The sequence below is a fragment of the Salminus brasiliensis genome, chromosome 3, assembly GCF_030463535.1.
Source record: "Salminus brasiliensis chromosome 3, fSalBra1.hap2, whole genome shotgun sequence".
Lineage (NCBI taxonomy): Eukaryota > Metazoa > Chordata > Actinopteri > Characiformes > Bryconidae > Salminus > Salminus brasiliensis.
The window spans coordinates 9,256,757-9,284,312 of NC_132880.1; the positions used below are offsets into that span (position 1 = coordinate 9,256,757).

At 40.6% G+C, this 27,556-nt stretch overlaps 2 protein-coding genes across 2 annotated transcripts; one reads left to right on the top strand and one right to left on the bottom strand.

Moving 5' to 3' along the window:
• Positions 1-9,448: 9,448 nt before the first annotated feature.
• nutf2l (nuclear transport factor 2, like) lies at positions 9,449-11,849 on the bottom strand. The gene is made up of 5 exons (XM_072674627.1): positions 11,778-11,849; positions 11,529-11,688; positions 11,303-11,374; positions 10,112-10,210; positions 9,449-9,841 (listed from the first exon to the last, which is right to left on the bottom strand). Exons 2-5 carry the CDS (start codon positions 11,625-11,627, stop codon positions 9,725-9,727), a joined length of 387 nt encoding a protein of 128 aa, XP_072530728.1. The 5' UTR covers positions 11,628-11,688; positions 11,778-11,849; the 3' UTR covers positions 9,449-9,724.
• Positions 11,850-12,581: 732 nt separating this feature from the next.
• On the top strand, positions 12,582-27,438 carry ngly1 (N-glycanase 1). The gene is made up of 12 exons (XM_072675390.1): positions 12,582-12,895; positions 14,634-14,748; positions 15,869-16,189; positions 17,810-17,972; positions 20,652-20,871; positions 21,025-21,146; positions 21,419-21,564; positions 23,284-23,394; positions 23,519-23,695; positions 24,724-24,912; positions 25,065-25,242; positions 26,382-27,438. Exons 1-12 carry the CDS (start codon positions 12,795-12,797, stop codon positions 26,555-26,557), a joined length of 2,019 nt encoding a protein of 672 aa, XP_072531491.1. The 5' UTR covers positions 12,582-12,794; the 3' UTR covers positions 26,558-27,438.
• Positions 27,439-27,556: the final 118 nt, after the last annotated feature.

The following is a 27,556-nucleotide window of genomic DNA, read 5'->3' on the forward strand; positions in this document are numbered from 1 at the left end:
GCTTCGAAGAGTATTCGGAGGCGACCTTTTACTAGAAAGTCTGTTCGAGATATTAAGACTTTGGGCAAATTCCGAAAAGGGTAGTCCACAGGAACATGCTTGTTATATTAGAACGAATGTCTACCGATGTTTATCAGAAGTCGTCCAATTGCTAGCGTCAGATGTTGCACATGGCATCTACAATCTAGCTACTGTTTACAAAATTGAAAAAAAAAAACGCTCTAGGAATTACTTTAATTAAGCTTAATAGACCCTACATGTAACGCGTGCTACGTAGTGTAGCTATGATTGCATACATGTGATGCGATATATTGGAAATTACCAAAATAGCACCGCAATGCTGGATTAGCTTGAAAATAAAAGACATACAATTAGCAAATCAGATCAAATATATCATCACGCAAAACTACAAATAATTAATGTCCATATAGCCATGTGAAAATGGTGCATGCTGTTCGGTAACAATATAATATTTTTTAATTCATTCTTTCATGAATTTTTGTAGCTAGCTAAATTAGTTAGCGAGTTGTTCGCAAACGCTCTATATTTGCAAGGTAAGTTAAATGTAACAGAATGGATTCCCACGAGGTTAAAAAGGCTCAGTATTTAATGGCATAGCTGATTAACACTTTTTGTGTTTTGTCTGTTCTTGCACAGTTGAGTTACATTGCTAGTAAAAAAACTTAGCACAGTAAAGCTTGATCTCGTGTCAAGACTTACGCTCTTTAGCATCGGACTGAAAAACAAATATAGGTTTCTGATCGGGCCTGTAAAATGTAATGATTGATAAACAAGAAATACTTGCGTTTAAATGAAACTTGCAATATTATGCAATGCTTTGACACAATTTTGGCTTATAAGTGCCCTAAATTGGAAAACTGCACTGTACAGACTTTTAAACATTTTATGTAATAGTCTTGGCTCATTTTATTTACCTACACCCAGGCCACTAGCGAAGGCCTTAGTCCTGCGACCCGGTAAAATGCAACAGCCATTTTTGTTAGGATAGTTTTAATCAGTTTTCTGACACAAGCAGACTCCACTAGTCAGACTCCACTAGTCAGACTCCACTAGTCATCGGAATAGACTAAATCTTCTCTCCAGTGTACGCGCCCTCTAAAACAAACTGGACTAAAGCTTACTACATATCAGACATATCAGATCAGGCAAACTCAAAAGTGCTGCACGAGGAAGCCAAACCTGGGGAAGTGAGTGGGTATTTATGCTAGGCTAAAAGCTAACAGCGGCTGACCAGCTACAATCCTTATCATCTCATCTACTTTATCATGTTACTCACATTTTCATCTTGACGCCACATTTGCCATTTTTTCTTAATGCAGTTTTGTTTTATGGCTGTTTTTATTCCTGTTTTGACTTTTATTATTATCCAGTTTTGACCTGAGAAGGATGGGTTCCTCTTTTGAGTCTTGGTTCCTCTCAAGGTTTCTTCCTCTCGATCTGAGGGAGTTTTTCCTTGCCACTGTTGCCACTAGTTTGCTCAAAAGAGGCTTGGATCCGGATCTCTGTAAACCCGCTTTGTGACAATATTCCTTGTAAAAAGTGCTATTCATATAAATTTGAATTGAATTGAATTGAATCTCTTCAGCTAGCTAACCACACATCACCCAAGAGGACACAGAAACGACATAGAGAGGACACTAATCCAGTAAGAGTTGTGATTTATTGCAAATAATAATTCTTGTTACAGTGCTAAAACAACACTATGCTATGCTAGATGGCCCCTGTGGGTCGTCACTGTGACGTATACCAGCTATTTTATTCCAGAAGTCCTCCATAATAGGAAAACCAGCGTGTCTCAGTCTGAGGCGGAATAACAGGGTCGTAAATAGACTTGTTAAACAACAGCTGGGCCACCCCCCCCCCCCCCCCAACAAAAGTCACACACTCTTTATACATCCACACAACACTTCTTAAAATGAAAATGGGTCTTAGATTGGTTCTTTCTCAGCAGCACAGACAACATACAAACTAATGTAGGAGTAATATAAAAAAGTGTTTATAAGAGGTAGGAAAAATCGATACTGAAGTATTGATACTTCTGATCCTGACACTTCGTTTTGAGAATCGATCTTTCTTGTTAGCAATAGAAATATTGATATTAAGTGTTTGCTGTCAGCAGTAATCTGAATCAAATGTTGTTAAAATGGTGGAAAGGGGTAATAAAACGTGTATAATAATGTATGATTGGTATCGGATCAAAAACAAAATCAGTAATATTACATTAAAAGGACACAAAAACATTATAGTTTTACATTTATTTATTTATTTATTTATTTATTTAAGGTCTCCAGCCTAAAAACATCTTTGAACATGAACTTGGGTCTTGAACTTGGGTCAAAGTCTCTGAGTGTTATTCCTCAGAGAGGACCACTGTTCAGCACCACTGTTACCGCAACAGATAACCCCACTACCCGCCACTGAGCTACCACACCATGTGGGAGACTGGGGTTCGATTCCCGGGCTGGGTGGCTGGGTGACTGTGCTGCCCTACACCAATAAGAGTCCTTGGGCAAGACTCCTAACACTACACTGACCCACCTCTGTAATATGAGTTACCTTGTAAGTCACTCTGGATAAGAGCGTCTGCTAAATGCCATAAATGTAAATGTAATGTAAATGTTACCCTCCCATGGAGTGGTTGTCCAGCGCAATGAATTATATTGCAGGAAGTCACAAAGAACCTACAGGCCTCTCTTGCATTGAGTAACGTCAGTGTTCATGAGCCCAGCATCTGGCAAATACTGAACAAGAATTGTGTTTATGGCAGTTAAGCAAGGAGGAAGCCACTACTCTTTGAAGAGAACACTGCTGCCCATGTGAGGATTGCTCAAGACCACATATACAAGCCTGAAGCCAATTGGAAGACAGACGAATCCAAAACAGAACTAAACTAAACTGCTTTCCAACAGAACCTGATCCCAACCGTGAAGCATGGGGGTGGTAGTGTCATGGTTTGTGTCTGATATGCTGCCCTGGGACAATTTGTATGAGCAAATTCTGGTATCAAAGGGTTTCTGTCCAGGAACGGACTCTTAAATGTAAGTGGGTCATGCACCAAGACCAAATGTAATATTTTAGAGTGGCTAAGTCAATGTCCAGACCTTAATCCAATAGAAATGTTTTATTGACACTTGTGAAAACAGTGTTTCCCCTTTTCTGATTATCTGAACTTGTTATGTGATATAAGGATCTTGAATACACTGAAGTATTGAGGATCTGTCATTTGCTGTTATACAAAGTAATTAAATGCTCATTATACCAAATACAATCCAATGAAGGTCAGTTTCTGGCAAAACCAAGTTTGGTCTATGCCACATGTGCCACATCAGCTGTGGCTTCATTGCAGAACCCAGATTTGGACGACGTCATCTGCGTCATTCCTTGGTGGTATGTGGGACCGGATGACAGTCATACATGTGGGCCAGAATTGGTTGGTTGCTGGGGAGCACAGATCCATGGCTCAACTAAATAAAGTAAATATGCTGACTAAGAAAAATCCCCACTCAAGATCCCAGTGATGGTGGGTACCCAAAAAATTTAAAATAAAAGACCAAAGTTCGGGAAGAAAAACAGAGGAATAAAGACAATACAGAAGAAGAACTACAGAAAGACTGTCAGCAATGTCAACGTATTATTGTATGTGCATAAACACACAAAGAAGAGAGCGCCCACAGGTCACAGGTTTCTCCACACTAACGCAAGCTTGGACATTATGAAAATTATATGTAAATTAGGTAAACTATGCGTACAGTTGGTGTTTTTGTGCTGGATTGATTCACATGCATAACAAAGATTAGCTCTTGCAACTATCAACAACAAAAGCCAAAAGACTACTGTTTTAGCTATGTGGTGTTCCTTTGTGCCTTTTAAAAATAACAATATGTCATACAGGGTCAGAAACCAATTAAAATTAAGTCTATTCAAGATTACGTAATGGTTTGAGGCAGTTGCAAATTGCAATACGATGATAACTGGTGCCCCCTCTCATTCCTTGTTAGCTACATTAGCCTTTTAGCTCCAGCGCAAAACTCAATACCTTTTGGTTCCATAAAATACCATTTTTGTAAAGGATGAAAGTGTGAAATTTTCACAAAATCATAATTTATTTTTCAATTTGTTTGTCTTAGAACAAGCCTAGATTGATCATTGTCCTGTTGGAAGGTCCAGGGACGCCCAAGCTTCAGCTACCTCACAGAAGGCATGCCGTTTTCTCCTAGGATTTTCTGATACTTGTTCAAATCCATCTTGCTCTTCACACTGTAGGTTTCCAGTGCGAGAGGAAGCAAAGCAGCCCCAGAGCATCACTGAGCCACCACCATGCTATAACGTGGGCAGGGTGTTCTTTTCAGCATATGCTTCATTCATTCCTTCTCCAGACATACAGCTGATCCACAGGCCCGAAGTATGCAGGCCCAAGACTATTAGTGAACTTTAGGCCACTGTCCATGAGGAATGGGCATGGAAGATTTTTCAGGAATGCTGCCAGAAGCTAGTGTCTGGCTATGCATCACGTTTGCAGCAGGTTAGAATAGCTGAAGGGTGCTTTACTGAGTAATAAAAATGCTTGTCATGAAGGAGTTGAATAATTCTGAGCATGCAGTCTTCATAAAAAGTGGCATTTTGTGTTGAATTTGGAGAAAACACTTGTTATATTAGTTGTGTTGATCTTTTTAAATGGGTCTTGTTTGACTGGTTTATTGCAAACAACAAACCTAATTTGCAACAGGGGTTCAATAACGTTGAGTACAGCTGTTCAAGATATCCTGCACGTAGCTTATAGTATTCTGTGTAAACGCAGCAATGATTGAGGTTGTTAATACAGTATTTAGCAGCAAACATTGTGATTGTGTTGGGCGGTGAGTTCAGTCCCTGTATGCTGAGGACTCTAATTGCCTGCGGGAAGAAGCTGTTGCAGCGTGTGACGGCCTTCTGCCAGATGGCATCACTGAATAGAATCTGTGTGAGGGATGGTTGGGGTTGTTGACAATGCTGGTGGCTTGGTTAGCATGTCAATGGTGGAAGGGAGAAAGACACCAGTGATTTTAGTTGTCCTCATTATTCTCTGTAGGGTCTTGTGGTCAGAGATGTTGCCATTCCCAAACAAGATAGTGATGCAGCTGCTTTCAAATTTGAACTATATATATGTACATTTTCATTACATCATAAATTTTACCTACATTTTCATTAGATTTTCACACGAAACCCAAATGGAGATAAGAAAAATCAAACCAAACCAATGAAACCAAAATATTAGATTTGGTCATTTATCACCAAAAACTAATTTATTTTACTTTACTGTACTAATATTAGTGACAAAATTGGGATTAGCAGATAATTTGAACTTAAAATTAGAGTAATTGTTGGTGTGGGTGTCTGTGTTTTCAATGATGGCATAGCAGATGGTTTTATTAGTGAGACAGAAAAGTCCCTGAAGACCCAAACCTTAAATGTAACTTAACTTATGTCATTTCAGTTGGGCCTCCTTAGTGCTTTGTGTAGTTATCTTCACTTGGCATTGATATCCCTCGCCTCTCTGGGATGCGGAATTTCATTCCTCAAGGACACTGTGAAGCCTCTGTGCACTTCTAGAAAACCCCTGACATTTACTAGGGTCTACTGGGTCAGACATATCACTGTATGCTTCATAAGCATTTAGCTTATTTACAATTAATAATTTACTTTTAAAAACCTTTTAACACACCCTCAGGTTGACCAACACAGAGCAAGGGGTCACAAAGGAACCCAAGGTGACCCAAGGAATCCCACCATCAGAAGAACACAGAACAACAATGGTGTGCATGGCAGGGTGTAAGGAGAAAGCTGCTGCTCTCCAAAAAGAACATGGCTGCCCGTCTGCAGTTTGCTAAAGATCTCATGGACAGGCCGGAAAGTTGAGGATGGATAGATATTTTTGGTTTAAATGAGCAGCATTATGACAACTGTACATTCCAGCATATAAAGTTGACTGTGATTTAACTCTGAATGAATCTACAGTGTATGTAATTTTACAGCTTCACAGTAATAATTATAGTGATTTGACTCCAGTATGGTCTACAGTGTATGTATTTTGTCTAGTTTGACAATAATATTTGCAAGTCAAACCAGGTGAATGGGCTTGGCCTCTAGTTCCACCGAAGAAAAGCATTAATGCTACAGTATACAAAGGCATATTAGACAAGTCTATGCTTCCAATGTTGTGGTAACAGTTTGGGGAAGGCCCTCTCCTGTTCCAGCATGTCTGTGCCCCTGCATACAAAGCGAGATCCGTGTAGACATGGTTTGATGAGTTTGGTGTGGAGGAACTCCAGTTGTTTGCACAAACCACCTTTGGGCTGCACTGGAATGTTGATTGCAAGCAAGGCATTATCACCCCTCTCCAGTGTGTGTTGGGAGAAATGGGCACAAATTGCCATAGACACAATTCCAAATCTTGTGCAAAGTCTTTCTAGAGAAAATTCATATTAAATATATATTGGTTTTGGAAAGGTCATGTCCAACAAGGTTACATAGATGTGAACGTCTCTGAAACATTTGGAGCTCTCTGTTAAAGTCATCATACACTGTATGGACCAAAGTATTGGGACACCTGCTAAGTCATTGTTTCTTTGTTTCATCTGAAATCAAAGGTGTTAAAAAGAGTTTATCCTGCAGAATTGCCCAGCAGAATGCTGGTAGAAATAGCTGGGGACAGGGGCGCCTGGGCTTCTGTGCTTGACCTATTGGCTTAAGTAGCAAGAAGATGATGATGATGACAACCTCACCTCACCTCATCCCCAACTCATCCCGAAGAGCAAAATCATTCCAGAGAACACAGTTCCACTGCTCCAAAGCTCATTGCTGGGGGGCTTTATCCCCCTCTATCCCATGCCTGGCCCCCTCTAGCCTGGCCTGGCATGTCTCGCTGATGTCTCTTCTTGGATGGCGGCTCACCTCCTCAAACTCATCTCCAGCAAGACAGAGCTGCTGTTCATCCTGGGAGCTGCTGGACTTCACAATGATCTTGCCATCTCCTTTGGGAACTCACTGGTCACTCCTTCTACAGAAGCTTGAAGCCTTGGTGTAGTCATGGATGATCAGTTATCATTTTCAAGTCATGCCACAGTTCTAACTCATGCAGATTTCTCCTGTACAACATCCAGAGAATTCGACCCTTCCTCTCTAGAGAGTCGCCCAGGTGCTCGTTCAGTCTCGTCACTTCACTGGTCTCTCTTTGCGCACCATCAGGCCCCTGCAACTTACCCAGAATGCAACAGGTCATCTTCAACGTTTCTAAGTTCAGCCATGTCTCTCCACTGCTGCGTTCTCTTCACTGGCTTCCTGTAGCTGCTGCCTGCATCGGATTCAGAACCCTGACTCTGGCCTACAAAGCCAAGAATGGACCAGCCCCTCCATACTTGATGGCAATGGTCAAAAGCCGATCTGCACCACGAGACCTTCGAGCTTCAAGTACGGCTTGGCTCAACCCGCCATCCCTCAAAATCCACGGAAGACAAGCGTCCAGGCTTTTTTCTGTCCTGGTACCAAAGTGGTGGAACGAACTTCCCCTGGGTGTCTGAACGGCAGAGTCCAGAGCTCACTGTCTTCAAACCCAGACTACTAGTACTACTAGCACTATGGTCTCCATATTGACTTGTACGTAGTAGTGTCCAAGCTTAGAGCTATCTTTAAAATTGAGTCTGTTTAAACTAGCTGAGGTTATTCTTGAGTAAACAGTGAAGCACTTTCATAGGTCACTCTGAATAAGAGCGTCTGCTAAATGCCATAAATGTAAATGTAAATGAGGCGTGGTGCCAAGATGTTTACGCTTATCTTCTCCAGAGACTCCTATTCCATAGTCAATAACTCTCTCAAGGGACTGGACAATATGTATAAGCAGTGGATGCAACTTAAAAGTAGCTGTACGCATTTATCAGAAGGGGTGTCCACACACATTTGGACATACAGTGTATTAGTGATGTGCTGCAAACCTGTAAGATACGGGTTCATGCTTAGAAAGACATACAGGTTTACAGCCTCTACTCTGGAGGGAAAGCTATACTCTTTGATGTTAAAATATTGCTGTGAGGATTTGATTACATTCAGCCACAGGAGCATTAGTGAGGTCAGGCACTGATGCTGGATGATTACCTCCGGATCACTAACACCACCCCCAACACGTCTTGTGAATGGTGCTCCTTCACTTCAGGGAACATGGTCAACAGAGGCGCTTCACAGCAGGAATGGTGACCTGGTGGTCATGCAAGACCATGCAGGTCTTCCTGTTTTACTGACAATGTTTTTCATGGACTGCCCAGATGTTTTGGGACATCAAGAGTCAGTTTCAAGGCTTTGAGCTTCAAGGACTCCTGAAGTTTGCTGGACCACTATCTTTCTGATAAGGTTCAGAACCTCAACAAAGACTGCAGGGTTTGCATTTAGCACAGTTGTTTCTGGGTAAGACTTTTCAAAGACATAACTTCTCTATGACAGACTTGTTCTAAATAGTTTAAATTTATATATACACACACACACACACACATATATATATAATTAAATTATATATGCTATATGTAGTTGCTCTTATGTTGATTCTTACTCTCATATCCAAGAATTTTGTAAAAATGAACTTCAGCAGGGTAGGACATTCTGCATGGCCACTGTGATTCTTACATGCGCCTTTAACTCTCAATTCTCACAAACAGGTACAAGGGTGATTGAGGTGGTGGTCATGTGACTATCGACAACTGGATTTGAATTCTTTCTTTCACTATTCAACTATTTAAACTATACTTTGAGCAGATATGGCAGTACATCAGCTTAAGAAGGGCTATGTTCACTTTACCAGGCTGGAGTGACTCAAATCTGATTTTTTTTTTTACCTTTTAATGTGAAACAGATCCAGTTTTTTCAGCTCAGCATGGGCATGTCAAATCTGGTCTTTTCCAATCAGATCAACGTTTTGTGATTAAATTTGTCTCTGAAATGACACGCATACACACACTGATATGATTATCCAGGTCGTTTCTATCACCAAAAAAACAGTCCTCCATTGCTGTTGACATTCATATCCCAGTGAAAAGATTGGATTTGACATGTCCACACAACACACCCACAAAAAAAAAGAAACGTAATGTGGTAATATGAACACAGTCTTTCATAGGAGGTCCTAGATCAGATGGAAGTATATATGGAAGTATGGAAGAATTAAATTGTTGGCGATTTGCTTGAGATTTGAAAATGGTCTCACAAATATGACATGACAGACAGATACAGGTCTGTGAAATAGCCTGGTACTGTAAACATAGCCTAACTGGCACATATTTAACCTATAGCTCAATTAAAGCAATTGTTTAATTATGATCATAAACAGTAATAATCTGCACAGCCCTGTACTCCCCAAACACACAAGGGGGGGGGGGTTTAAAACAATAAATTATGTCCACACATTTTCTTTGTATTTATTATTGATTCAGATTATTTTGATAAACAGAGGCCCACCAAACACACACACTATTACTGAACACAGTAACCACTATAAGCTCTTTATTCTAACGTGGAATGTAAGGGATGGTGGCTTGGAAAGTGCTTGGAAGAGTCTTAAGGCCTACAGGTCAGTAAGAAGACCTGCTTAATACAAAAAATGTTTTCAGCAGTGGATTATTAAATAGAAATGTCTGGATTGGTTTTCATTTCTATGAGAAATACCTAGTGTTACTCATTTTAACTACGCTCCAAAATTGTGAAGAGCTAACCGGAACATATCATTAGTGCAGACCCACTTATTATCAACATTCTTTAGCAGGAACACTTGTTGAAAGCCCATAACTTGGTCCTGGTCAGCCTGCAAAAAGATTAAAGATATTAACAACTGAACCAACACAACCAACGGCAGCATCATCATTAAGCTCATGCATTAATTTAGTCATTTTCCCCAAAGGCAGTATCCTTTGTGGTCCTGCTATCAACAACACATTGGGAAAAGAGGGAAAAGCACATGTAGCACCACCTGCTGGTTAAACTATGTAGGGCCTCCATTATGCTGCCATGCTTCTATACAACCCTTGTCCAATAATACACAAATGTGTTTTGAGATGCTGGAACAAACCATCACCTTTAATTGTCCCATGACCATGCTCATGACACAGCTGTCTGGTGTGGGATGATGGTCCTGAGCAGTGATGCTGTGCTGAATGGTCTGAAACGGCAGGCTCTGGAAACAAAGTGGAGATAGGAAGAAATATAACAACACTGTCCGAGAACAGCTTTGTAGGATATTGGCCTGAGCAGACGAGTTTTAATGTCACCAGCTATAGTGGTCACCATCATTTATTAATTTTTTTGAGTAATCTTTCCACATTACATGTGTTAAATATTTCAGGACTGATAACTACTTTTTGCATTGTGCTTTTCCTTTGCCGACATGACCTTAAGCCTTCAGCAACCACATATTAGGAAAATGTAGATTTGTAGAACATCCCACATATTACATAGGACTGAAAGTGTTTAATTAACCAGGTTGAGTGAATGCTGAACCAAACATTTTTTATTTTTATAACCTATAATAAAAGACTGCTTAAAATAATTTTTAAAGCATGGGATATTTTAAATGGACACTAAAGCAAAGTCCTTAAATTTACTTCCGACTTTGTATAGTTTGTTATTCCGGTTATACAGGGAATTCCACTGACTAGGTTTCTGCATAACTCAGTCATTGAGGTGCAAACAGTCACAGACAGTGAGTTGATGTGAATAGTGAACTGCAGAAAAGACATGCGACTGTGGCAGTGGTGGGACCCTGAGGCCTACAATGCAAATGCAGTCATTCTAAACACCAAAAACAACTGAAGAACCTACAAGCGTTTGAGTTTTGATCCTGTTGCTATTTGACCAAAACAATAAATAAAAAGGTAGGCAAAATGCTAACGTTTCAGAAGAAAGGGATACAAATCTGGACCTGGATCAGCAAATGTACAATATATACATGAATATTGGAGCTTAAATGAGGGATACACCTTTTTTTTTATTATTATTATTTACTATTATCAGAACTATTTTGCCTTACAACACACTACACGTATCCCTCCACCTGGTTATCATAAGGCCTTAATCTCTCCTAATGTCCAGTTCCCATCAACACCTTCATCAACAGACTTCACAGGCTTCCCTAAACTTCCAGCAAGGCACGTTTACCATCAACCCCACTCTGAAGGTTTACATCTTAACCATTTCAGGCAGAAATAAACCATGAACTGCAGAAAGACAATTCTCAGTGCCATTTAATGGGCAAGATAACTGAACTTACACTCAGTTTGCCCATGATGGCAGTCTTCCCCTGAAATCCTTCTCCTTCCCAGGTCAGACAGGACGCATCAGTCTAAACAGAGAAAGCACCCTCACCGTTAGAGTTCGCACCCACAGCCATTCACAACGAGTTAGAGGGGGAAAGGACAAAAGGAGCAGGGTGCTGACATATGACATGGCCTCACAACACGTAGATGCAGCTTTTACAAAATTACACTTCAACTTACATAGAGGTCAGCGAGCTTCCCACGGTCTGAATCAAACTGCTGATAATAGTGCTGCACAAATCCTGTGCCGATTTGTTCCCACACGGGTTTCTCTGCCATCGGGAGAAACGTGCTGCGGAGAACCACGTGTGAAGCTGGAGCTCAGTCTGATCGGTTTCAGCTGAAAATAGTGGCACAGTTACACTGTGGGTTCGTTCACTGTAGGATTTTTATTTATTTATTACAAACAAATCATTTGCTCCAACTTACCAAAATAATCTTTCACCGAGATAGCCAACACCAGCCACGACTTTCCCGCCGTTATAGGAAAAAAAAAAAAAAGTTCACATTTTAGCGTGTTCCCAACCCACCTGATTCAAGTCATCCGCTTATTAAAAGTCCTTCCCTGGGTGGATTTGTTGGAGGAGCTAGCACTAGCTAATAGTCACAACATCCTGCAAGACTCTAATTTTAAGCTTTCCAAACTAACCACTTTGTGAGATGTCGGTGAAAGAAAAAAAAACCCGTGAAAAGATGTGTGCTTTTCTTGAATATTTCTCGGTTGTTGAACACTTTAAAACCTTGAGTGTTGAACGCACCTCTTCGGTTGCGCTCGTACTGAGACTTGGGAGCTGACGTCAACCCAATTTAACTCTTGGGTTGCTGCTGTGATTGTCTCACTGTTGTTGTATGAAGCATGTTCTAATTGCTATATTGACCATATTTGATAGCTAATGAATATAAGTTTGTTTATAAGGTTGGTGTTGTTTATGCATATTGGCAGGTCTGGGATCAGCAGGTCCAGCTCAAGCACGCTTATCGCAAACCAGAAAAGTCAGGTCTGAGATCTGCACGCCAGTCTGCGGGGTGAGACTTTCAGTGACAAAAGTCCAGATAAAATATTGGAATGTCTAGCACGGTTTTATTTTCCTATCCACTAAAATCCAAACAAACAAGAAGTATATAAATGCAGGAATGGCGTATAACTCACACGCACGGCGTTTCAAAATGGGGACTTTTATTTTGGCGAGACCGGAGTTCATGGGAAGCCGCTGTAGCTGAGTCAGTGTTTGAGGTGCTATGAAGATCAGTGCGGATATTTCTCTAGCTAAATTATATCGCATTTTTTATACAGCAAATTTTAATCACTGCAGCTCATTAGTTAACCTTAAGAATTAAGTGTCTTTTTCAGCGGCATTTTAGCAGTTAATTAATCGGACATTTCTGAGACTTTTAACTTGCGTCGGCAGGCAAGAAAAGTGTCAACAACTTTTGTCTCGCTCAATAATGGCTGGATTTCAGGGGGTTTCTGCACTGTGTGAAAATCCAAACGAGGTGTTTTTGGATGTCTCAAAATTACTGTTAACTTATGCGGACAATATTATCAGGTAATATCGATGTCACCTTCGAGTTTCATTTAGCTAGCAGGCTAGCTGGCGCTGACTAGCACTAGCTAGCTAAACGCATAGTCATGTTGAATCTCGGACGTGTGGAAAGTCCTCGTTTTAGGAAAGCCGCTTGTCTAACTTGATGAATTTGCTCCCACATTCAAACGAAAAGGCTTCATCTTCCTAGTACTGTGTTTTGTGAGTTTCTACAGCTATTAAAGCATTATGTTCAAACATAACTGGCTACGTCTTCTACAGTGACATTCCCATTAAAAATAAAGCATGTTTTTCTAATATGCAAATTTCAACACTAACCAGCTATCGACTTTCCACATCTGGAGTACACATCCTAAATCCCTTATGGTGTATTAGAGCATTGTTTTTTTCAAATCCAGACTGAAAACAGTTGTTTAGGCTAGTATATGCCTAATATTGTGGCATTGCTTTATTGTTTCTTGCTATTTGTGTGTAATTTGATGTGAATCCAGTTTTCTGCATTTAGATATTTCATCTTTCCAATGTTTTACTTCTTGTCTACCTATGAAAAGCCCTGTAAGATTGTGGAACTAAAATGGAAAGTGCCATATAATTTAATAAAGCTCATTATTAGGATCTCTTTTACTGTCCGCACATTTTAGGTGGACAGCATGGACATCAGATTGCCCATGATGGCATTTTTACCTTGAAAACATCCTCCTTTCCTGGTCAGACCAAGACACATCGGTTGGGGATTAGCCATATTTACAATCAGGCTCCTCATCATCGTAAACACAGCTATAGGAGCTAATATAAGATAAAATGACCATGGTGCAAAATAGGTGCAGTTACTGTCTGCCTTATTAAGTGTATGGAGGCATCTGTTTTGTACCTTGGCTACTTTAGCACTTATCATCTGTCTATAGTGTTGTGACATGATGTCAAGCTGTCCACTTGGTCCACTGATTAAATGGGAGCGTTTCTGGCCAGCACTAACCTGATATTAGTTGAGGGATGGACCATACTTGGTAGAGCAGTGACACCAGTATGGTTAGTATGTGTGGTGCAGAGATTGTTTAAAATACTGTCAGTAAAAGAAGAAACAGCTGGCTTTGAAACACTGACCATTACAGTGGGATGTAGGTACATCGACACCTTGTAGGTGTGCAAAAACTATGATATTTCCCAAAGCACTCATTCTGTTTTCTACATCCCACTGTTTTGGTAACATGTTAAATGTGCCCAATGAAGTTGGGAGGAAGTGTATGTGGTGTGCCATGTTGGTCTCATCGCTCTGCTGAGAGTGATTCACCACCCGTTTAATTTTAGGTCAGCAGTGGTCTCTTTTAGTTGATGGGTTAAAGAGCATTTGATCAACTGTGCAGCAACAGATAAGCTACAATCAGTATTTATATTCCTGTGGATTACAAATACTTGTATTTTAGTCTGCATGTGTGGATCAGCTGAGGCGTGTGCAAGAGTCCACTGCTGTTGACCTCACCATCATCTTAAGCCCCCAGAATGCTAGCCCTAGCAGCTGTCCTACCTTGATTTCTGGAAATACAAATACTTGTCATTTAACCAGAGTTGTCTAAACTTTAGCCAGTCATTCCCAGTCCTGAGGAGTGCAGGGAGCACTTGGGTTAGAGTTTGGAACAGAGTTCTGCATGACTGTGCTTGAGGACCAGAATTGGTTACACGCAAAGTTTAATAGTCCATTCCTAACCGTTGGTTTTGTGTATGTGTGTTTATCTGTCTGCAGGAATCCGAATGAGGAGAAATACAGATCAATCCGTATAGGCAACCCAACCTTCTCCACCAAACTTCTTCCCATAAGAGGAGCAGTTGAATGCCTCTTTGAAATGGGCTTTGAGGAGGTATGCTTTTACTCAATCCTGGTTCGGTTAAAAACGTCTGCCTAAAAAAGGTCTGACCAGCATTTTTCAATTTAATTTCCAGTTGTTACTTATGTTGTGCACCAGTGGATTAACCCTCTTGATGTCTGATGGCTAGTTTTCCAGACACAGATAAAATGTATGATATATGGACAGAAGTATTGAGACACCTGCTCATTCATTGTTCCCTTTCAAATTCAAGGGTAATAAAAAGAGTGAATCCTTCTTTTGTTAAAGTAACTTCTTCTGTCCAAGAATGGCTTGGAGCATTGCTGTTAGGATTTGATTGCATTCAGCAACAAGAGTGTTAATCAGGTCAGGATGTTGGATGATTACCATCCCACCTCAACTTACCCCAACTCATCCGAAAAGTATTAGATGGAGCACCATCATTCCAGGGAGCACAGTTCCACTGCTCTACAACTTAGTGCGGGGGGCTTTATAGAGTCCTATGAGTCCTATGTGGGGCAGTGGTGGTTCAGCGGTTAGATCACCGGGCCATTGATGACAGGGTTGTGGGTTCGATATCTGGGCCCTTAACCCTCTTAGCTCCCCAGGCGCTGCAGTTATGGCTGCCCACCGCTCTGGGCACATGTACTCACTGTTGACTGTGTGTGTTTGCTCACTAGTGTGTATGTGTGTCTTCACTACACGAATGGAAAAATGGGTGTCTTTTGTCTTATTATATTGGCAGTACTTCTCAACATGGGCTAGACAAGCAGTTTCTTTGTGCGTTTGCACATCTGTGTCAACAATGGGTGCAAACTAAAGTAGCTGAATGCATTTAGTGGAAGGGGTGTCTGCAAACATTTGGACATATAGTGTATACCTAGCATATGATTTTCAGTTATGACTAAGCATGGGTAATTCATCTTAATCTAAGACTAGGAGGTGTAATCTGTGTTCTGGAACTCCCATATGTGGTCATACTGTTTCCCAATCTTATAATGAAACTTAATGTAACATTAATTAACTTCTTCTTCTTATTATTATTATTATTATTAAGGATTTTAGAACCAAATCATAAAAAAATAACCTGTGTATCGAGTGTTTCTGTGTTTTGTCACAGACAGTTATCCTCTTCCAACTTTGATGCTTTCAGGCTGAGACACACCTGGTGTTCCCCAAGTCTGCATCCGTGGATCAGCTGAGGCGCGTGAGAGAGTCCATCGCTGCTGAGAGAGACCAGAGGCTCGGGGCTGGTCAAAGCACCTTAAGCCCTCAGAATGCTAGCCCTAGCAGCTGTCCTACCTTGATTTCTCCTGCTCCTCCTACCCCTACCCCTACGCCGGCACCAGCACCCCAACCCCCTACGCCGGCACCAGCACCCCAACCCCCTACGTCGGCACCAGCACCCCAACCCCCTACGCCGGCACCAGCATCCCAACACCCTACACGGCCACCTACACAGCAGCAGTCTTTGGTAAGAATATCTGTGTTGATGGCTTAATTTGAATTCACTGACAGTTAGCTCTGCTTTCGTAGCAGTGATAGACAGACACTGACAGTGATTTGGTCCTCTAAGAAGTGTTGTCATTTTGCAGTTCACCATTAGCTTCAGAATGGGCACTAGGTCTACACCAGTTTGCCCTTTTTGAAAATCAACACCATTACGCCCTGGGGTAACACAAGCGCTCAAGCTGATATGCCACAATGAGAAGTATGTTTTAAGAAAATTATGAAAGGAGCACACCTCTGTTACACTGTTAAACATAAAGGTGGATTGATCATGCTTTGGGCTTGTGTTGCAGCCAGTGGCACAAGGAATGGTAGAGGAAAAAATAGACTCTACTTAATACCAACAAAATCCTGGAGCAAACGTCACACACAAAAAAAAAAGAGATAAAGATGAAAATATCTTAAGCAGCAAGATAGTGGTCCTAAACACACCTCAAAATCCACAAGGGACCTTGTCATAGCTTTCACATTTCTCCAACCTGACTGTTAACTGGCTACAAAAAGCATTTGCAAGCTGTGATAAAGGGGTGTTACTAATGCTGAGTTCCAATTTCAACCCCACAAGTGGGATTTTCTACTCTGAAAGTGCCTCACCAACCCTGAGTTCAAAATCCAAGATAGCCAGGCACCAGCAGGCAGGCAGCATTACTGAGGAAACTTTGCCCATTCCACTGGGCAGTGGCCTTTAGTTCGCTAATATTAATGGGTTTACTGCTGTAAATCCCACCAAAGAGTTTCTATGGGGTTTAGGTCAGGTGACTGTCACTCCAGGCCACTCCAGAAACATCCAGGACTTCTATTGAATTAAGCCTGGTTGGACCTTGAGGTACGCTTGGGATCATTGTCCTGTTGGAAGGTCCACTAATTCCCAAGTGAGTGGCATTGCATGTTAAATTTGGAGAAAGCTCTTTTTATATTAGCTGAGTAGCTGAGCTATTTATATTGATCTTAATTGCAAATTGCTGAATGCTTGTCAGTTTTGCTAATAAACCTAATTTGCAATGGGAGGTTGAATCATTTCGATTTCAGCTGTACACTTGCCTGTTAAAAGATATATAATACACTATGCTCTGTGTTTGAGCTTTAAAGATACGTCAGTAAAGTTAGGAACATACCTTTGAGGCCAGTAGGTAAACAGACAGGCCTGCCATGACCAGGCATAAAGTGTACAGGAGTGTATTTCACTGTACTAACTGGTAAGTGCCCCTTGGAAGATGGTGTCTAAGGTATGAAGGAATGTAACATTGTGTGGTCACTGAGGGATGGTCCCAGACTGAATAAATACTATATTCACCTGTTTCCTCAAGCTAATATTATAAATATACTACAAAGTTTAATTGCAACAGTAAAATCCAACCTACTGCACTGGGTGGACTAAGGCTGGTGCCACAGGTAAGAAGGAAAAATCTAAACCTGCCAAACAAGACTTAACCTGACATATATTGGCTGAGAGTTTCCACAGGTTTCCGCAAGCTAGGTACACAGAAAGTGAAAGAGAGAGAAGACAGAGAGAAAAAAATCCATTATCACAGTGTAAGTTATACTCACTCTTTGTTTTTGTGTCGTTTGTGCACTGGTGTCATAGCTGAGCAGTATGGCTTTTCGGAGGACTCTGCAGTCAAACTTTCAGCATGTGCTGTTGTACGAGAGCCAAGACATGCAGCAAAAAGCTCTGAACTGCATACCACGAGAACAGCTGTGCTCCAGGGCTAAAGAACGACTGGAGCAGGCCAGGAAAGCAGATCCAGGTAAGACTGTAAATGGAATCTCACCGTCTGAGGGAAACGTCTATATGTGTTGTAGTGTCGTTTGAATTCTCTACACCAGGTCTGTTTGCCGTTCCCCAGCCACTGACCTAAATAGTACAATATGTAGTGGGAATGAGTTAAAGAGCAACATCAGCTGCCATTTAGCCCCACCTCCTTTCCCATGCTTTTTCTGGGTTCTGGAGGAATGAACGCTGGTCATTGCGATGTAATCATGAGTGGCTCATTTTACGAAAAGACGCTACCCAAACAGAGCCATAAAGTTACTGTCCTGCACATTTTAGTGTGTTTCCGGCTTTAAAACGACCATATAAACTCAGTTAATGATCGCAGTAATGTTAGCCACATTAAATGACCACATTAACAGCCGGAGTTAACCTAGCTTAAAAAAAAAAAAAAAAACATACCAAAAAAAAACTTTTTTAGCCAGCAGGCTCACACCAAGCTTTGAACCGTAGCAGGCCTAGCACACAGCTCTTCTGGGGATGGTATATTAGTTAGACCAGTTGTGTTAGAAGTGGGGAAAACCGTATAAAGTGCAGAGCAATGTGCTTCCAGAGCACATTGAGGTTTTTAAGTGTCGTGTCACGTGAATCACTATTTTGAGGCTTTTTCTGAGATTCGTTGGCAAGAAGACGTTATTTTTATGTCATACATTTTTTGCACATCTTTTTTCAGTAATTTTACTGGTGTTGCTCAGAGTAGATGAATCTGAGTAGTTCAGGAGTAGTTCGGAGAGGAGTTTTGAGTGAGAGCTCAGTCACAACTTTGTGAAGGAAATGTCCTCAGAGAATTATATATGGTTGTCATTCTTATTAGAGTAATTCTATTTAGGTTTTAAACCATTTATGTGCGTATACATACTGTCATTGTCTACAGAAAAAAAAAACGGTATATATGTGAGTGTATCCACAGTAGTGACTTTTTCATTTGGTGTAGAAGCATTTTTAACCTTTAGTGCAGGTTAATGGAAATAAATTGCCATGTGAAACTGTGTTCTGAGTTTCTGAGTATATAGTTTTGTTAAATTTATCATTACTTACTGTCCAACGACTATCTTTGAGGTGCAGCGATATGGAAATACGATTATTGAGCAACAGATAAAACACTGACTATAAACGTATAGCTGGTTAGCATGAGTCTAGTTGCTATATTAAGCATCCACTCAGTCAGGTGTCGGTTGGTGGTATAGGTTGTGTTTAAAAAAACAAACAAACAAAACAAAGACACTTGAAATTGTCTGAGATTTTTTTTTGTTTTGGAAACAACAAGCTGGCTGGCTAATTTGATCAACAAGTAACACAATTATACTGTACTACACTGTAATGCAGGTTTATTAAATTACAAAATCCACAGCAATGATAAACTGGCTGCCTGTTTAAATAGCTAATGATAAAAAAATAAAATACCTTAAAAGCCCAACTCCAGCACCACTTTTGGATGCTCCATTTTGGCTTGGCAGCTCTCTTCAGGTCTAATTCTACATTTCTCTGGTTTGACAACAAGTGAATGAACAGATTAAGACTGAGTTGTTTTGATATCTCCATGTTCGCCGTAGTTCTTGTATTGCCATTTGGTTTAAATTAGTGCTGTTAGCATCGCTGCGGTTGCTCTGTTGTCGGATCCTCTTTTAGAGGCTGTGCAATGTGACGGATGTACGTAAAGACTTGCTATGACCATAAAAAGTCCCGCGAAAACCTACCAGACCACTCTGGTTTTAGATTGACTATATTGGATGCTGCAGGGATGGTCGAGCTACCATATTTATTACATATAATAATAAAAATATATTTTTATTACCCCCCACTCTGTAATACTGATCCTTTCAATAAAAAAAAACTAAGAACTGCTGTTTTTTTATACAGTCATCAGGTGCTGCTTGATACTGTATTTTACCCCTTGACTGTTGGTGTTATAGCTTTGGTAAAGGTTACTCCAGCTAGCCAAGTGGTAGCCGACACATGCCTTTTTGCCTCCTTCAATGAACAAACCAGTATTTCTGGTCTGAAAGGGGATGTTAGACTAGTTCATCTGCTGTCTTTATTCATATGGTTTCTTGTTTGAATCATGTGCTACAACAACCCTACTATTTTTGGCAATGGCAACAATCCCAGACCCACTGCAGCAGCTAGCCAGAGTAGACCTTAGCCACAGGTGACACCTGGTTTGTAAACACAAAAGCATGCTATCCTGTATTGTGCTGCTATTACTTTCACAATACTAAGCTGTGTCTGCGGCACATTTGACTGTACTTTTACATTGTTAGATCTTAGTTTTATGTTTACTGCATTATAGTGTATTGCACTTATTTTCTTTAATTGTACTGTGCAGTCCATGTAACTCTCTCTCTAATAATAATAATAATAATAATAATAATACAGCGTCGTTCTTGTATAGCGCTTTTCAAAAACCTAAAAACCCTTACAATTACATTAGACAGTAATACACGTGGACGAGGCATACAGGAGATGCTGTTTAGGCTAGATCGCCCACAAGAGGGCGCTGTTAGTGCCTGAATAGCTTTGGGTACTGCACATCAGTGACACTGTGTGGCCTTGTGTAGTTGTACTGCATGGTCCAGTAAAAATGACTCCTTCTTAAATGTTAGACTGTAGTTCTATGCTTTACCTCATTATCTGGCTTTTTCTTTTCCTTATCTAGAAAGCAGTCTTGTTGAGGAGGACATGCTCATACTAGAGCTGTTGCAATGGTTTAAAGGAGAGTTTTTCTCCTGGGTGGACAGCCTGCCATGCAGCCAATGTGGCGGTAACACACAGTCCTCTGGCTCCCTGCCGCCATCTGCGGATGACCTGTGCTGGGATGCCGGCCGTGTTGAGAATCATTACTGTAATGCCTGCAACCTCACCACCAGATTCCCAAGGTACTGTGTTAGTAAAGTTCATTTACAGAGAGCGTCGTAAAGAACTGTTGTCATGTCCAGACAAGCTACAAGTCAAAACATGACATTACAGGCTTTCTTTAGCTTGTTTTCATCTTTGACTCTCATACCTCGACTGCTTTCTGTTATGTTTAGGTACAATAATCCTGAGAAGCTACTTGAGACCAGAAGAGGACGATGTGGAGAATGGGCTAATTGTTTCACGCTGTGCTGCAGAGCCATGGGCCTGGAGGCCAGGTATATATGGGACTGCACAGGTATCAAGAACAACATTCTCGCTACTTGTATCTCTTCCTGTTATGTTCTTTGAGTAAATAGTCTGTGATGGTGCTCTCTTGAGTGTATGTCCCACCGGTTACTGTCAACGTAATTTTTCAATATGGTGTACTTTTTGACCCAAGGGGAGCCAAAGTTTCTCTGTGTGGTTTCACTTTCTTATGACTTGCTGCCACTGTGCTTGTGTCTACTGTGTGTATTTATAGTGTGAATATGAAGTCATGTGACTCATCCTCATCTGTGCTGGTTTTAGACCACGTGTGGACAGAGGTGTATTCTCGCTCTCAGCACCGCTGGCTGCACTGTGATCCCTGTGAGAATACCTGTGATAAACCACTGCTGTATGAAATCGGCTGGGGCAAGAAGCTTTCCTACATCATTGCTTTCTCCAAAGATCAGGTAAGGAAAAACATATCATACCTTTTCTATAACAAGAGTAATAAACCGAGTTTGTGGCTGGCCATGGCTCTGTCGAGGTTTGTACGTTCTACGAATGTTTGGAATTGGTCTGATGATGGCTTAACTGATTGGTTGATGACTTTGGTCTGCCACAATTAGAGTCTGGCACATTATGTAGTGTCCTACATTATTAATTCAGAATCTGCATTGTCCTGGTACATTACAATGCACCGGGGGTTTCCAAACGTTTTCCAAGTTTCACGTTTTGTCCTGAGGCACACTAAATATTTCACAAAGTGATACAGTACATAAACTTGTCAGAAGAGTTGTTACATCCTTAAGCTTTCAGTGAGCTTTTACTGAGTGTTAATGTTATTGTTGACTCAGCACGCTATAAAAGAATGATCTGCCATAACACTGAACTGTAGGCCAATAGGTGAAATTATGGAATAGAAAAAGAGTAAGCTGTAAAATACAAACACATTATCCAATGTTATTTATTTTTGGACATTTTATTATTATATATTCTATATATTATATTTGTACATGCTTCTAATCTAAATCTAATCTAAAGCTAAATGTCACATACATAGTCATACTCAGTACAATGAGTTGTGAAATGCTTTGAAAACGATCTGTTCACAGGAAAAAATAACATAGACTATACAGCCAAAACTACTGGGACACCTGCTCAATCATTGCTTACTCCGAAATCAAAGTTATTAAAAATAGCTACTTTTGATGGAGTAACTATACAAAAAGGCTTTCTACTAGATTTTGAAGCACTGCTGTGGGGATTTGATTGCATTCAGTGACAAGAGTGTTAGATCCTGACCTTACTAACACTCTTGTCACCTCATCCTCAACTGCCTAGCTCAACAGTATTAGATGGAGCACAGATCCAGGGGCAGGGGGCTTTATACTCCTCTAGCCCACACGTTCCAATAGGTTCATGTTTATCTGCCCCAGAGAATCCTATTCTTTTGGCAATACTTCTGTAACTTAATTTGTGAATAAAATAGGAAGGTTGATAATTAACCACTTTAATCAAAGCTGGGAGGCAAAATTCAGTGTTAACTTGCTCTGTGTTCTGAATGTACATTCTGCATCTTCTCTTGGTGGTTGGTATAGCGTAATGGGTAACAACACCACCCTTCCCATGGCCGACTAGAATTCGATTCAATGGCTGAACAATGCACACCACAATACACAAATAAGGGTCCTTAGACAAGACTCTCGACACTACATTTACGTACCCATGTCAGCTGAATGCCACAAATGTAAATCTTGTAGGCCCTGTTCACACCTGGCATTGACATGCGTCCTGGGTGATCCGATCACAAAGGACTGCTAAAATGTATAACTGTTTACACCTGGGAATTGAAATGAGCACTTAGATCACCCGAGACGCATGTTGATGCCTGGTGTGAACATGGTCTCTGATGCTACTAAACATGGTAAGCCACTTTTTAAAATACTTGGATACATGTTCATACTGTATGTTATTGAGTCTGCAATGTGCTTTCCTTTTAATGGAAACTAGCCATTTAAACTGAAGAGTATTGCAGTGCTTGGCAAAATCCCAGTCCAGGGTAACCAGCCCTTCATCCCAGTATATGTTGTTGTAAGCATTTAAATGTGTTAAGCAGTGCATGTATTAAGGAGTCGTGTATAGTATATAAGTAAGTCCTACTTAGGCTAACTGTTGTATTATTGCAGGTGGTGGATGTGACATGGAGGTACTCCTGTAGGCATCAGGAAGTGATCACCAGACGTACTCAGGTTCAGGAGACATGGCTGCTACACACCATCACTGGACTTAATGCAGCGGTAAGTGACTTCACTGACAAATTAAATGTAATCAGTCAGTCATGACCTAATTGGTGTCTGAGATTTGCTCTGGAGCTACAAAACTAAATTAATGAAAGCTTATATATGGATTGTGTGTACTCAGAGGCAGCAGGCTCTGACTGCAGAAAGGAAGCAGGAGCTGCTGGAGAGGTTAGTGGTGGAGCTAGTGGAGTTTATCTCCCCTAAGAGCCCCAAACCAGGGGAGCTTGGAGGTCGTATCTCAGGATCCCTGGCCTGGAGGGCTGCCAGAGGAGAAACTGGAGCTGATGGTCCCAAAGGGGTAAGGAAAGCTAGTATGGATGCTGTAGGAGTGTGCTCTCATTTCTTGTCATGAATAAACATAAATAAACAATAACATTTAGATTTTCTGTATGTAGATGTGGAAGTGTAACCATTACCAAAGCTCTCCAGTACAAAAGCCAATACCTAGTTTATCTAATTATGTATCTTTATTTATATTTATTTGACTGCAAAAGGAATGAATAATTAATGAATAATTTTAATCAATAGTTTAAAACCATTAAATGCAGCGACACTGACATGGTGGTGACCTGGTGGTGGCATGTTGGTGTGTCTTGTGCTGGTACGAGTGGATCAGACACAGCAGTGCTGCTGGAGTTTTTAAGCACCTCAGTCCCACTGCTGGACTGAGTATAGTCCACCAACCAGAAATATCTAGCCAACATACTGTACATAACATACAACATACTGCGTACTGTGAGCAGTGTCCTGTGGTCACTGATGAAGGACTAGAGGATGACCAACACATACTGTGCAGCAACAGATGAGCTTTTGTCTCAGACTTTTACATCTTCAAGGTAGACCAACTTGGTAGGAGTGTCTAATAAAGTGGACAGTAAATGGACACAGTGTTTAAAAACTCCAACAGCACTGCTGTGTCTGATCCACTTGAACCAGCACAACACACACTAACACGCCACCACCATGTCAGTGTCACTGCACTGCTGAGAATAACCCACCACCCAAATACTACCTGCTCTGTGGTGGCGCCATTTGGTCCTGAGCATGGCAAGAACATGGTGAAATGAGGCTAACTGAGTATGCAGAAAAATAGATGGACTACAGTCTGTAATTATAGAACTACACAGTGCTCCTGCTAATGGAATAGGCAATGAGTGTAGAAACAAGGTAGTGGTGTTAATGTTCGGTATTGATTGGTGCATGCATATATATGTTGCTGTAATACCTATTGCCTTTTTTCATAAGCATATGCTTCCTGATTTCATGTGACATTTATTGATATTTCATTTACATGACGTTTATTGATTTATTTATTGATATTTCCAGAAAGCTGCCGGGTTTGTGTTCATTCCCACCGAGTCGGAGAAGCGTGTGAAGTTGTTCCACCTGCAGTATAATATCACCAAAGACTGTTACTGTCGAGTGCACAATGACCAAGAGAAGATCCCAGGTTGGGAGAAGTGTGTGTGGAAGAATGAGTCTGTTTTCAGGAAAGAGGAGCATGACTGGCAGACGGTTAGCATCTCAAATCCGCTCTCTTCCCTTTCTTGGCTGATTTTATAATTCAGCTTATTTATAATTCTGCTTTTCTTACTAACCTTAAGATATTTCAATATTCTGTCTCCACTCATTCTTCTTCACTGTCTTATTGTATACTTCTGTTTTAGGTCTACCTTGCACGGGCAGAGGGTACTTCCTCTGGCAAGGTGTGCTGGAAGGTTGTGTGTGCGCCAGTAGGGATGAAGATCAAGACGGTCTCGATCAGAGCCATCAGTCAGACGTTCCACTCTGGCATAGTCCGCTGGAGCTTACACTCTGTCCAGACTACTGTAGAATTCCCTGGAGGTAAAACTGTCAAATAGACTGATGAATAGATCACTCAGTACCAGTAAAGTAGCCTGACTTAAAACTGTGTAGCTATATTGAAACTGTCACATTTGGCAGTCTGGATTGATGAGCTGATTTGTGGGTTTCCACATACAAAAGGTGGGCAGATTTTATCCTTTAGCTTAGTTATAACTTTATGTAATATATTTTAAAGTTTTAGTCTGATGTATACATTTTCTGATTTATAAATAATGTGACTTTGGATGGGGTGAAAAATGATCAGATGTGGTAGTGTTGCTGTCCTTATTGTGTTGATGGATGAAAAGGTGACTCGACAGCTAGGATTTAGCTTTCAGTCGATCCCCGCGGTGCTTTCCAAAAGGGGTGCTTTCCACAGCTGTTGGCTTTGCTTCACCTCAGGGCTCACTCCCTAGCAGTCGGCTGGGTTTCTCCAAACTGTGCTTGCCCTGGTGGTGCTCTCAGTGAACTGCACTTTCCTTAGGGGGGCCACCGCAAGCTAAGGTTAGCTTTTAACATAGCAACTGCAGGCTTCTATTGATTTTAGCTTCTTGGCTGGCTGAATTTGAGCAACCTGTCTGCACGTACTGGCAAAGGCAAAGTCGCAGTCACAAAAACTAGAAAAAAAGAGTTGAGTTGAAGTGCATCATACAAGTATCAGAATCGCCATAGTCTTCCAAAGTGGCCGATGCTTTTTACCGTGTCGCAGCTTTAGTTGTCAAGACGCTTACACTAGTGGGCTGGTGGAATATTGGCCTGTTTAACAGCTCCGTTTTGGTTACGCCAGACTTTCTTTTCAGTGAAGAAACAGCAGTGTTTATGTTTTGACACTTTCATGTATTGAACTCTCCCAACTATGCCAAGATAAATACAGTTTTTTCATTCTAGAGCATCATTACAAAACCTGCCCTTCACCGGAGATCTTTTGAAAAGTCTTATTGGGGGGGGCTGCTATGTTTTTCCCTTTTGTTACCATTTTTAAGATGCAAAGTTTTTCCTCCAACGGTGATGATAAGCGTTATCAGTGTTACTCCTAAGCATTTGTGAGTCAAATTTTTGAGCTGACATGTTCTGAGAATATCAGGTGCGTAATGTCTATTGAAGATGCTTCACCTCAGCAATGTGACTTCTTTTTACAGATGGCAAAATGCACTCACTGGCGGGGCTGTCTGGATCCGCAGAACTGGTTGTAGAAGCAGAGCTAATTGGAGGGGACAGGGATGCAGGATGGCAGCATGCTCAGTTATTCAGACAGAGTATGAAGGAAACAGAGACCTCTTCATTTGAGATCCTTGTGGAAATGGAGGATGCTTGACGGGAGATTTATGAGCAATAAGTGAGAAAGAAAATGTTTAAGTTCATGAGTGGAAGAGATGCATCTTCACTTTATATCCCCCTTTATTTTAATATAAAACATGTAGTTGATAGAAGCACATTTTAATTGATGCAGGGGTGATCCTGGTATGTTTGTTTTAATTGTTGTCACTTAAGTTCTTTTTTTACATAAAAAGAGAGATAACAGAGTGAAAGGCAGAAGGGAAAGAAGAAAAATACGAGAATCTGCTAATGTGCTACTCAATGTTGATGTATGATCTGAGCCAACACATTACTTGAATTGTCCCTGAAACAGCTGTTTTCATCTGCATGTGTTATCACTGTTTTCTTAGAGCATTTTCTTTGACAGTTATAATTTACAGTTTTATAATTTAAGTACTGTAAAGAATAGCGGAAAGTTTGCTACATGTCTTTTTGATATTTTTAATGATCATTTTATTAAAGATTGGTCCAGTTTTTTTTAACAAAGTGGCATACAGTCTTATGCAAAAGTTTGGACACCTGGACAAATTACATGCATGTTTGATTTCCTAAGTATAAATAAATAAGCATTGTTGTTTACAGAGAACACACTTTAGCACATTACAAATCATTATTATTACTATTTATTTACTTATTTTAACATGATCAACAAAATGTGTCATTTTAACACAGCTGTGCAAACTTTTGCATAAATCTGTGTTGCATAAATATATGTGTAAATGTGTGGAGCTCTTTTTTTTTTATTTATTTACATCTGATGAAAAGCCTTTGTATATCAGAAAGCCTAAAAAGAAACTTGTTTAATTCAGTTGAAAATTGCTTGAAAAACGGCAAACGATATCAGTTCTGGTGGAAACTAATAAAACTGTGTTTTTTAAATATGTATTTTAAGTAGTTATTATATTATATGTTTTATGATATATAATTATTTACCAAATCCTCCGCCAGTTGCCATGTGTGTACGCAGCGTGGGCTTTCTGGTTTTCTATTGGTCCGT